This window comes from Dreissena polymorpha, chromosome 1, assembly GCF_020536995.1.
Source record: "Dreissena polymorpha isolate Duluth1 chromosome 1, UMN_Dpol_1.0, whole genome shotgun sequence".
NCBI classification, from domain to species: domain Eukaryota; kingdom Metazoa; phylum Mollusca; class Bivalvia; order Myida; family Dreissenidae; genus Dreissena; species Dreissena polymorpha.
The window spans coordinates 79,131,131-79,144,503 of record NC_068355.1 but is presented as its reverse complement, the minus strand read 5'-3'; the positions used below and the strand labels follow the sequence as shown (position 1 = coordinate 79,144,503).

The 13,373-nt window shown below is 34.7% G+C and overlaps 1 protein-coding gene across 2 annotated transcripts in view; it reads left to right on the top strand.

Moving 5' to 3' along the window:
• Positions 1 to 13,373, top strand: part of LOC127837139 (uncharacterized) — a 29,965-nt gene that overhangs the window by 7,414 nt on the left and 9,178 nt on the right. For both annotated transcript variants that reach the window (XM_052363995.1, XM_052363992.1), the window contains exons 2-3: positions 10,053 to 10,126; positions 12,659 to 12,757. In XM_052363995.1, the coding sequence (XP_052219955.1) occupies positions 10,053 to 10,126; positions 12,659 to 12,757 (173 nt within the window). The remainder of the gene's footprint in view (positions 1 to 10,052; positions 10,127 to 12,658; positions 12,758 to 13,373) is intronic.

Below are 13,373 nucleotides of genomic sequence, written 5' to 3'. Positions count from 1 at the left end.
GGGATTGGAACACACTTTTAATCACAATAAATACAGGTGACTTTTCATTATATGTTCAATGTGAATTTAAAAAGGTTTTCATAAATAAATCTTGTTAAATTTAAAGACGGTGTTTATTTAAATTTCTGTTTTAATGTTTGTTGTTATGCACGCAATTCACGTAGTCAAAATCAGTCTACAGAATTTTCCTCAGACTTCAACTCAATCACTCTCCTGGTATTACCATTGAAAACACAGATTAATTTTTTGTGTAAAAAAATACTGATTAACTAATATATTAACTCAATGATATTCTTTTATATAAAATTTTATTTTAAATTGTGTGTATTGATAAAATGCAATAAAATATACACTACATATTAAAAAATATTTATTGCAATATTTGCCCACCATACTTGGACATTTTTCCTTTTTGTAAAAATAGCAAGATTCAATGGAGTGACCCATATTTTACTGACGTTTTGACAAGTCACAAACTCTCTGCTTATACGATAATACGTTTATAATTGTATTTCACCAAAATGAAGTAATTGCTATTGTATTGGGAAATAATGATTTTTAACCAGGTTTTCCGAAGGAAAAAACTGGTTATTAGATTGGCGAATATCGGCTGGCAGGCGGGCTGAACAAGCTTGTCCGGGCCATTACTTTGTCGTTCATTGTGAGATTTTTAAATCATTTGGCACATTTGTTCACCATCATTAGAAGGTGTGTCGCGTGAAAAAATTACGTCAATATCTCCAAGGTCAAGGTCACTTTGAGTTTAAAGGTCAAAAATGGCCATAAATGAGCTTGTCCGAGCAATAACTATGTCATTCATTGTGAGATTTTAAAATCATTCGGCACATTTGTTCACCATCATTAGACGGTGTGTCGCGCGAAAGAATTACGAAGATATCTCCAAGGTCAAGGTCACACTTTGAGTTTAAAGGTCAAAAATGGTGAAGTGAAATATAATAGTGAAATTTATCCATAATTGTCATTGTTTGACCGGAACTATTTTTAGATATGTTTGATTTCCCTATTGTGACCCTGTTTGTTACCAAGGGTGATTACTCTGCATTGAATGTTTATAAAAACATACGGATATATCCTTCCCTTGAACATACATGTAATAACATTTCTGGGTGCCCAACAGGGAATTACCGGTATGTTATTTATAGTCCGGAATGGCAAACATACACAAATAATTATTTGTTAGCATATTAAAAAGAAAAAGAAAATTTGTTTGATTTGGTGAAATATCAATTTTTATTTCACTCGTGATCATAGAAAAATAAATTTTAACTCGTGACTGTGCCACTCGTGAAAATATCATTTTCAATGATCATTCGCGTGAATTAAAATCAACATTCCATCAAATTCAAATCCAACAAATATCCTCTATATTACTTAAAAGAATATTTAATACAAATTATGAGCTCTAAAAACACATATTAAATAAACAATAAAAAACAATAATAATATTATAGTCACAGTTCATTTGTTTAAATGATTATCAATAATAAAGACATTATTCAGGAGGGCATGCATATACGGGAGCTTACCGCGTTTAAGTGAGAAAGTTGTAGTAAAACTTCAAAGATGGCGTTGTTTGTTGGGTTTTCTTAAAGAAAGGGAGGATATTTTCACCCAATGCCCCTTTGTATTTATAATTATTTTAAATGAATACGCCGTCTCGGCTCTCTGGTGTTTGTACTTCCATCGGTTTTTTGTTTTAAGATCGTAGATGTCGGGATAAGTTATTAAAGGAAAACTGTCCACAAATCTGTTGTCTCCTTAAGTGACTTTCGAGAAATGGGATGTACAAATATCATTTTCTCTTATAATACAGAGTATTGACGCACGTGTACGGTAAAATATAACTAAAATCATGATGATTTCATTTTCCCGACGCCGTTTTTTCTCTGAAAACTAATTTATTGCCAAAAACTATTGGTTTAACCCCTTTTTTTGGAACTTTACTTCTGTTAAGCACATTTTGGTACATGACTTCCAAATGACCAACACAGCTCATACCCATGTAAGAAGGTAATACACAAACTTTATGTCGTGAATGAATTTACCATTGATATGAATGTTTTAAAGAACATCTCCTATGTTTAAATGTATACCTCTTTCATACTTTTCAAAGATACGAAACCTCAAGCTACATTTCAAAGGATAAAACATAACTTGTATTGTTATAAACTGCTACATTATATGTGGGGAGTTTCACTTTTTTTGCAATATACATGTACTATTAAGCAGCCTAGGACCCTTTTTGGAAGGGATATTATGTTCTGATGTTATGTAATCGACTTACCGGTTCGGAAATTCGGAATCCATTTTAAACTAATTGGCGGGTGCACACAGCAGCGGATAATATGCCAGGTTAAAAATAGATTTTACATCCGTTGATGCTGGCTTTGAGCCTTTGACACCCGACGCATATATGCATTTATTAATGAAAGGCTTTATGACCGTTGACGTTGCTCTTGGTTACAAGAAAAATTCCCACGCACAGATTTCAACCGTCATTGTTTACAATCAATTAAGTTCACAAGTACTGGCATTGGCATAGCCTTTTTTAAAGGTGTATGTCCAGCGCATGTTCCGGGAAAACAGTGCTTAATGTATTTTTTTGTTCAGCTCTATAATATTTATATCAAATCTGTATGAAAAAATTAATCTGTATGAAAAAATGTCTGTGAACATTATTCCGGTGTTACTTTTTGAAAATATTAAGGCGTTCATTAATTATGGATCTAAAACGGAGCATTAATCTGCATATAAAAAAAACATGGGGCATATTGCATATTAGTTCGGAGACATGAAATTATTTCGAAAGAAAGCAATACGAGGTTCAATTCTATATGAGCAAGTCTCGCTGGGCACAATTACGCTCTTTCTTCTTGTATATATTTGACTCTTATGAATCTTGGCAAATACCCAGTGTTTTATTTTGCTTAATCTAAATTTAGTTATGCATCTATATTTACTTTAAGCTGCATAACATGACTTCCAAATGACCAACAGCTCTTTCATATGTGAAAGAGATTGACACGAAATACCTACCCATCTACAGTAAAACTGCGATTACTCGAGGTAGCACATGACTGACCTCGATGCTCGAGTAATCGCATGTTTTGAGTAATCCATGGTATTATTTGTTTTCACTGTTTCGGTTGGTGATGCTTAACTTTTGACCGCAAACGCTTTATTTACATGTAAGACGGTGATTACTACACAGTTTGTATTAAATTTACATTCAGTCAGACTTGTGTTGTGCAAAGTCTAAGATTGAAGACTGTCGCAACCCATTAGCTTCCTGGAACTGATGCTTTAAGATGTCTCGCAATAGAGAGCAGAGCATCGGTAGTTCCCGGTCTGTGTTAAGCGTTGCTTGGAGGAATCGGCGCCATCAGTATTTTATCTGCTACGCCCTCTTTTATATCATACATATTATCATAATTATCGATTGCTGGAAATAATTTAATTATCATTAAAACTGTGTAGCTTTTATCTGCATCTCAAAGGATGACAATTTGCAGTGTTTCTCAAACTATGACTAACTTCCCACCTAATCAAGCGTTTTGTGTCTGCTTGATTGCGCTGTTTTCACAACTCGAAAATTTTATCACCGACAATACGAGAAAGTGTCTTCGAATAATTGACCGTTAATTAGGTGTGAAATGCCTTTCAGGGACCAGCACACATCCTTGAGTTATCGAAAATAGCATGTTTGAGTTATTGCAGGTATTTTAATATAGAAATTAAAGGAAAATGTAAGGGACTTTGTTTAATGCTCGAGTAATAGCCAGTTTTCGAAAAATCGCAAGCTTGAGTTATTGCAATTCTACTGTATAATAAAGTTTATATGTGTACTTCAATATTATAGTTTTATAGTATTTTATGTGGTGCAATATAAGTGTTTTCTTAATCATTTTATTGAGAATTTTAAAAATGCTGTACAAAAAACCTGCGGACCAACTGAATCAATTCACCGATTTTAGAGAAGATGGGTTGTGGGGTGGCTGATGTACGAGATAATAGAATGTTTATCAGCCCTTTCAGTAATATTTTAATTAATTAAATGTATTTAATGACGTGTCGACCTTATTCTGATATGAAATTTTCTTTAAGTATTCTTTTACTGTCTTTTCAGATGATGAAGGTTGAAGGGTGATAATTAGCGCATCTTTCGTTTCAGTATATGTAATTAGGATTTAAAATCAGTGGAGGACTCGGATACCATTCCCCATTCATGGACCACATGAGTTTAAATGTAGAATATGCAAGAGAGAGTCCTGGGACTTAAACAGCAAATAAAACAAGCGAACCAAACAAAAAAATGTTCAGCTAATGTTTTATGTGTTTTTTGTTTGTTTTATTTTATTATTTCTACATAAACAAGTCTGACATATAATTGAATTGCCATGAGTGCTACTTAATTAAACGTTTTGTTCCGTATAGGTCATGATGCTAGTTTCTCACCTTTTTATGAAAATAAACCATTATCTGTGTTACGTCATTTCTTACTACGATGTCTCTGCATATATTTTCAATTGTATTCAGCACTTACATACATGATTTAAAAAAAAAGATTTGGGTCGGAATGAATTCGAAATGCATTTGACATATTAACATTACTTACGATTAGAAGGCAATGTTAGGAACAAACAAAAAAATCTTTCTGAGTGAACCAATACTTTATTTCCTCAATACAACAGTCTTAAATAATATGTATTCACATAGGTATAAAAGAGAGAAAAAATACATGTATATATTGATCACTTCTACTGAAATCATATCGTGTATTGCATTTGCACAAATCTTTCTATCTGCTACAAAATTACTTTTTGCGATTATAATATAGTGACTTAAAAGAAGGTCGTCCAAAATGTGTCACATCAAAGTCACATACATGTATCAGTATCATTATGGTAAAACGCGTCATATGTCATTGTATTAAATAAACAATTAATATTTAAGTTTTCATAAAAAAAACATTGACCAATATGCATCTTCTAAGCAGATGTCAGGTATTCCAAATTGCTTCATGTATTCCGAATCGCAACAATGGCAGTATTTGGTTACAGCAACCTTATACTAGTATCGAACCTTCTTTACCCTTTTCTGTTTTTCATTACACTTATATTGCACGTATATGTGATTGTTTAGCGTGGTACTTTGAAGTTATCTTTTTTGTTTGATTGGTGGGTTTTCATGTACCTATCGCTTTCTAGAGCGGTACACACTTCGTTACGCCCTCTTTTTTAATCTTGGCATACTCAACATATATAACTGGCGTCTTGGTATCTGGAAATAGTAAGCATAGTATTCCATTTAGTAAGCATAGTATTCCGTTTGATGCATATTCAAACATAAGTATGTCCATATGTGTTAAAATAAACAGGTAAGAATTAGAATGTTAGCGTTAAGTACGCGATAAAACATATAATCATAAAAATTAATAATATAACAATTAATAGAAACAAGAAATATCTTTTAAAAAGATATACGGTGTTGATAGTTCAATGAATGAGATCAAGGATAGCGAATGTCTTTTTTCTGTGCAGTTCTTAGCTGCATCACACGCAGTACGGGATGTTACGCGGAGTTTTCGCGGCTTATTTTACATTATTACATATTGCTGGTCATAAACCTATAGATACAAAACAGAAAACCAAAAGAAGAATGGAAGTGAAATTAAAACATACGAGTCAACCGGCCACACGAGAAGTATTCGTATTTATAGGCGCGTTCTTCGAACAAACCTGTTTTAATGGTTTTTCGGGCATTGCTATTCGATTCGATTATTAACAGTATCGATAACCATCGCGCTCATACATTGGTCAATATGGTGGAATAATAATCAAAAATAATATTTATCATTGTATTGTTAAAAACACATTAAGAATCTATATATTTCTGGTCTAAAGAAAAGTCCAGGTCACCTAGTTGACGGATAGCGTATTTATTATATAACTATTATTTTACTGGCCGCGAACTCCGGTGATGACCTGTACATGTATATAAACTCTGACATTCATACACTGGCCGCGAAATGACCCGGGTTGAAATGCAATGTATTAAAGTGAGGCCTCGCTTCCACTGCTCTTTATACTTTTACATGTTAACATGTTGACAAGAATATGGAAGTAAGTACTAAATATGAGAACATAGCCTTTAAATATAAACGCGTTGCGCTGGTAATTCTCTGAAAATAAAAGGTGTACGCACAAACTGTATTGATGTCGAGAATTGAGTGTAAAACTGTTCTATCTATCAAGCCTTTTCATTAGAAATAAAATTGTTTCATGCAGTAAAACAGTGTTACAAAGACGCGGATATGTTTCCAATGTTCTGGTGGAATACTCAAAACAGCCAATGGAATAAATGAAGTGTATTCATTCGTACCTAGCCGCGGGAAATTTTATTAGAATTTTATTGGACACTTACAAAGGTCAGGAGAGGTGAAAAGCTGGCTTAATACAGCTTACGCCGAAAAACTCCTGATTTGCTCAAGTGAAAATGTTTTCCAAAACATTCGCACCAATGCGGAATTCATTCATGAAAGTTATTTCGCATAAAACCTTCTAACATAGGAAAGAGCTGTTTATCATTGGAAGTCAGGTCCCAAAATGTGCTGAAAAGGAAGTTTATATATAGTTACAAAAATGGGGGTTAACCCGTTATAATTCGGCATTAAATGAATTAATAGACATAAAAACGCGTAGAGATGATAAAATAATCGTGATTTATGTTATAAATTACTGTAAACATGTACAAATACTGATTATTATAGGAGAAAATGATATTCGAACATCCAACATCTCGAAGGTCAGAAATAAAACAAAAAATTTGTTGGCGGTTTTGCTTCAATAACTTTTTTATTCCAACAACTACGGTATTGAAACAAAAAACCGAGGGGAGCACAAACACTTTAGAGCTGAAAGCGCTTATTCATTTAAAAGAAATATAAATATAAATTGGCTTACCGGGTGAAAATAACCGCTACACCTTCACGAAAAACACTAAAACGACGCCATCTTTGAAGTTTTGCTCCAACTTTCTCACTTAAACAAGGTAATTCTCCCGTATACGCATGTCCCCCAGTTAATACACAGACATGATAATGTAATATTGGGTTTGCAGGTCACATTTTGTAGGGGACACACTAAATTTTTAGCTCACCTGAGCACAACGTGCTCATGGTGAGCTTTTGTGATAGCCTTTTGTCCGTCGTCCATTGTGCGGCGTCAACATTTGCCTTGTTAACACTCTAGAGGCCACATTTATTGTCCAATTTTCATGAAATTTGGTCAGAAGATTGGTCTCATTGATATCTTGGATGAGTTTGAAAATGGTTATGTTTGCTTGAAAAACACGGCTGCCAAAGGGCGGCCATTTTTCCTTGGCTATGGCTATAGTAAAACCTTGTTAACACTCTAGAGGCCACATTTAATGGCCAATCTTCATGAAACTTGGTAAGAAGATTTATCCCAATAATATGTTGGATGAGTTCAAAAATGATGCCAGTTTGTTTATAAACATGGCCACTAGGGTGGTGGGGAATTTTTCCTTGTATGGCTATAGTAAAACCTTGTTAAGGCCAAACAAAAAAAAGTCTTGGTTCAGGGAACATGGCCAGAAAAATGTAGGAGGGTAGGTAGGTTTTTGACCCCTACCGGTTTCACCGGAGGGGACTTATGGTTTGCGCTCTGTGTGTCTGTCTGTCTGTGAGTCTGTCTGTCGCACTTTTCTGGATCCTGTGATAACTTTAAAAGTTCTTAATATTTTGTCATGAAACTTCAAACATGGATATATGGCAATATGGACATTATGCACGTCATTTCATTTTGTTCCTACGTCAAAAATTATGGTTGCTATGGCAACAAATAGACTAGAAATACTGCTGAAAATGGTGGTTTTCTGGATCCTGCGATAACTCTAAAAGTTGTTAATATTTTTTCATGAAACTTGCAACATGGATAGATGGCAATATGGACATTATGCACGTCATTTCATTTTGTTCCTACGTAAAAAATTGTGGTTGCTAACCAAAAAAAATAATCTGAAAATGGTGGAATTTCTGACAAATTTTGGAGCCGGTAGGGGACCATATTGCTTGACAATAGCCTTGTTTATTTTTGTTATTTTTTACCAGTTGACTGATTTCAGGGTGAAAAAGGGTCAGTTAATGCACCCATGATTGTTTAAACACTGACCAAATGATTAACATTGCACATGTGGTACTGTTTAGTCATTGTATATTATTCATCATTTCTTCATTCCTAGCTCTTGATGTACCTTTTGCCTTTTAATCACCCTCTGTACTAATGCTAACCTGCGTACAGAATTCACAAAAGAGAACACGTCATGTATTCATTTTTCATCCATAAATACAATGTCTTTTTATATTCATAAAGGTATAACATTTATCGCATATTCAAATGATTGTTTTGTAGTACATATTTGCCTTTTGCGAATTTTGTCAGTAACATGTGTACATGGTGACATGGTGAGTTGATTCACAGAGACCCATGTAAGGCATTAGCTATAGGTCTTGGTGAACTTCATAACAGTGCACTCAGGTCCTGGGGGTTCAGGTTAGAAAAGCATGTGAAAGATTGTTCTTTAAGACAAACATCTATATAAACTTTCATGACTATCGCTCAAACACTTTTGGATACAAAATTGTGAAACGGACACTCGATATTGGGACCCGTGGCATAAGGTGGAAAAGGCCTGTAACACTCTAGATGCCACATTTATTTTTTGATCTTCATGAAACATGGTCAGAAGATTTCTCCCAATGACATCTTGGATGAGTTCCAAAATGGTTTTGGTTGCTTTAAAAACATGGCCACCAGGGGGCGGGGCATTTTTCTTTTATGGCTATATATGGCTTTAGTAAAACATTGTTAACACTCTAGAGGCCACATTTGTTGTCCAATCTTCGTGAAATTTTGTCAGAAGATTGGTCTCAATGATATATTGGATGAGTTCTAAAATGGTTATGTTTGCTTGAAAAGCATGGCCACCAAGGGGGGAGGCATTTTTCCTCATATGGCTATATATGGCTAAAGTCTAATCTTGTTAACACTCTAGAGGCCACATGATTGACCGATCTTCATGAAACTTGGTCAGAAGATTCATCCATATAATATCTTGGGCGAGTTCAAAAATGATGCAGGTTGGTTGAAAAACATGGCCCCCAGGGGGCGGGGCATTTTTCCTTATATGGCTTTAGTAAAACCTTGTTAACAATATAGAGGCCACATTTATTTTCCGATCTTCATGAAACTTGGTCAGAAGATTTGTCCCAATAGTATCTTGGATGAGTTGGAAAATGGTTTTGGTTGATATAAAAACATAGCCACCAGGGGGCATTTTTTCTTATATGTCTATATATTTCTTGAGTAAAACCTTATTAACACTCTAGAGGCCACATTCATGGTCCGATCATCATGAAACTTGGTCAGACGATTTGTCCAAATAATATCTTGGATGAGTTTGAAAATGGTTCCGGTTGGTGGAAAAACATGGCTGCCAAGGGGGGTGGCATTTTTCCTTATATAGCTATAGTAAAAACACTCTAGAAGCCATAATTATTGTCCGATCATCATGAAAAATTGTCATAAGATTTGTCCCAATGAATGAATGATATCTTGGAAAATTCAAAAATGGTTCCAGTTGCTTGAAAAATATGGCCACCAGGGGGCTGGGCATTTTTCCTTATATGGCTTCATGAATCTTCATGAAACTTTGTCAGAATATTTGTTTAAATGATATCTTGGATGTGCATGAAATGGTTTTGGTCTGTAGAGAAATGTGACTGTCAGGGTGTTCACTAGTCATGAAAGTTGGTAAGAACGTTTAGTTCTTATGATATCTTTGGCTGCACAGAACAGGTCAGTTCCTTTGAATCTCAGGTGAGTGACTTTGGGCCTTTTAGGTCCTCTTGTTTAGATTTCAATTTGAAAGGTGTGTGTTGGTCATACAATTATTTATAATAATAATTTGTACTTTCTAACTTGACACTAGATACATATACAATATATCAGGTTATTGGAGCTGAAGAAACAGGCCCAAGAGAAATAACCACATGTCTGGTTAAACTGGAAAAGTCCTTGGATGTGTAAGTGGTTTTTTACCGTATTTGAATGGTTACCTCCAATGAATTATAATTTGGTAATTAATAAATAAAAGTGTAGAATTATGGGAGTACCAGCTGAGCATCATGTAGCAACTAGGACAATAATTTCTACCCTCCTTTTAAAAACAAAAGAATAAATCATCATGAATCATGTTTGTCGGCATAATATTTCGGCCAAGTTAAATGACAGCCAGATTGCCTTAAGGACTTCTGACTTAAAGGGACCTTTTCACGTTTAGGTAAATTGACAAAATAAAAAATATATTCTCAGATTGTCAAATTTTCATTGTAGTTATGATACCGTGCTCATGGTGAGCTTTTATGATCGCCTTTTGTCTGTTGTGCGGCGTCCGGTGTCAACATTTGCCTTGTTAACACTCTACAGGCCACATTTATTGTCCAATCTTCATGAAATTTGGTCAGAAGATTGGTCTGAATGGTATCTTGGATGAGTTCGAAATTGGTTACGTTTGCTTGAAAAACATGGCTTCCAAGGGGCGGGGCATTTTCCTTATATGGCTATAGTAAAACCTTGTTAACACTCTAGAGGCCACATTTATTGTCCGACTTCATGATACTTGGTCAGAAGATTCATCCATATAATATCTTGGACGAGTTCGAAAATGATGCCAGTTGGTTGAAAAACATGGCCGCCAGGGGGTGGGGCATTTTTCCTTATATGGCTATAGTAAAACCTTGTTAACACTCTAGAGCCAACATTTTGTCTGATCTTCATGAAACTTGGTCAGAAGATTCATCCCAATAATATCTTGGACAAGTTTGAAAATGATGCCGGTTGGTTGAAAAACATGGCCGCCAGGGGGCGGGGCATTTTTCCTTTTATGGCTGTATTAAACCTTGTTAACACTATAGATGCCACATTTATTTTCCAATCTTCATGAAACTTGGTTAGAAGATTTGTCCCAATGATATCTTGGATGAGTTCAAAAATGGTAACCTTTGCTTGAAAAACATGGCTGCCAAGGGGCGGGGCATTTTTCCTTATATGGCTATATATGGCTATAGTATAATCTTGTTAACACTAGAGGCCACATTTATTGTCCGATCATCATGAAACTTGGTCAGATGATTTGTCCCAATGATATCTTGGATGAGTTCGAAAATGGTTCCGGTTGGTGAAAAAACATGGCCGTTAAGGGGGCGTGGCATTTTTCCTTATATAGCTATAGTTAAACCTTTTTAACACTCTAGAAGCCTTATTTATTGTACGTTCATCATGAAACTTTGTCAAAAGATTTGTCCCAATGATATTTTGGACAAGTTCAAAAATGGCTCCAGTTGCTTGAAAAACATGGCCACCAGTGGGCGGGGAATTTTTCCTTATATGGACTTATGAATCTTCATGAAACTTTGTCAGTTATTGTTTAAATGATGTCTTGGATGTGTGTGAAAATGGTTCTGGTCTGTTCAAAAAGGTGGCTGCCAGGGTGTTCACAAGTCATGAAAGTTGGTAAGAACATTTTGATCTAATGACATCTTGGGCTGCACAGAACAGGTCAGTTCCATTGAATCTCAGGTGAGCGACTTTGGGCCTTTCAGGCCCTCTTGTTTACTGGAGCTTTTTAGATCCAATGTTTATTACATTTATCAATATATAAAGCATTTAATGACAAACTTCAATATCTTCCAAAATCTGTGAAAAGGTCCCTTTATAAGGCCCTTAAGAACATTTGCAAAATTAAGCATGTCCACTCTCAGTCAAATAGTTTACATCAACAAAATTATGACAGGTTTTATGGGCATATCATTTCAAGTTTGTTAACCAACCAGAATTCCTGAAGGCTAGGGCTGTCTGAAGACAGCAAGGTTGACAAATAAAGCTCACTTGGTCCTTGTTGGCTTGAGTGCTTCTTAAAAGTACCCCGGGTACTCTTAAGTATACTTCAATGTATCCGGGTTATGGAAAATATATGATAAAACATACATGGGAATAGCGTAATTCCGAATACTAAGGCTAAATTGGTCGTTGTAAAATTTTGTTTATATTATCGAAACTCGTGCTCAAAATAGTATGTTTAGGCATGTTGTTTTTTCAAAGAGAACTTTGTTTTGTAATTTACTAATTAGGTAGAGCGTTTTACGACATTTGATTTGGGGCGGGAATTCAACTCCGGTACAGTCTAATATCGGCCAGGTGCCTAAGGGTATTTTACGTACACTGGATATACTGAAGAGTACCAGACAAAATGAAAATCTTGTTAGCAGATGAAAAGTTTTAAAATTGATCCGTACATGACAAATTTATGAATGTCATTGAAGCAATCAATAGTACAGTGTGTAACAACCTCTGCATTTCACAGGTCTAGCAATTGTTGAGCATTTTCTATTGTTTTTTTCATAGGTAAAGTTAAATTTACTTATGTCCAGATCATATTTATAAAACACAATATGTCAAGTGAGTAATTCTGTTGTCCCATATCAGAAGCTTTGAAAAAGTCCCTGAATTGCCATCAGTATCTGGCTCAAACTCACAGTGTTAAACTCCTTTTTCAGGTTGACATGTTCTTCGCTGCCAATACCTGGTGAAAGGGACTTGCAGCAAGCGGGCATTCAGTTTATATGTTTTGTTATATTGACATCCAATAAGGAAAGGTAGGCTTTGTTTAATAAAGTGATAGATGTTTGCTCTGGTAAATTAGTTCAATAAACCCTTTTCACATCCCCAATATCAAATTATGTATGAGTTTCCCATGAATTTCCTCTGTGAATGAATCTATAAAAATCAAGAAAGAGGCCAACAATGTTGAAGCTGAGATTGCCTATACAAGCATAAAGTCTTTGACAGTGAAATATGTTCAATTAAAAAAATGTTTGTTTTTTTAATTTATTGCACACATTATCAAAATTAAAAAGACTTAATTTTGGAATAAAATTTTTAACAAAAGGTTATAATGTACAAATATCAAATTGTGATAACGTAACATTGATCGACTTCAGGATTTAATTCATTTAACAAAATCATTTTAAAATTGTCCCAGTAGCTCTAATTGATTTTGGCATATTAAATTAACGTTGAGGCATTTCATTGAAATTTACATTATTAACGAACAAACACAACAGAAGGAAAGCATTGGTTGGTAATTGTTTCCAATAAACATAACCTTAATGCATTCATGTCATTGTCTATCAAACTCTAACTGCTACAAAAATGTATTAAAAATGTGTTTTATCAGAAATGTATTCATGCATACAAATTATCTTAACCAGT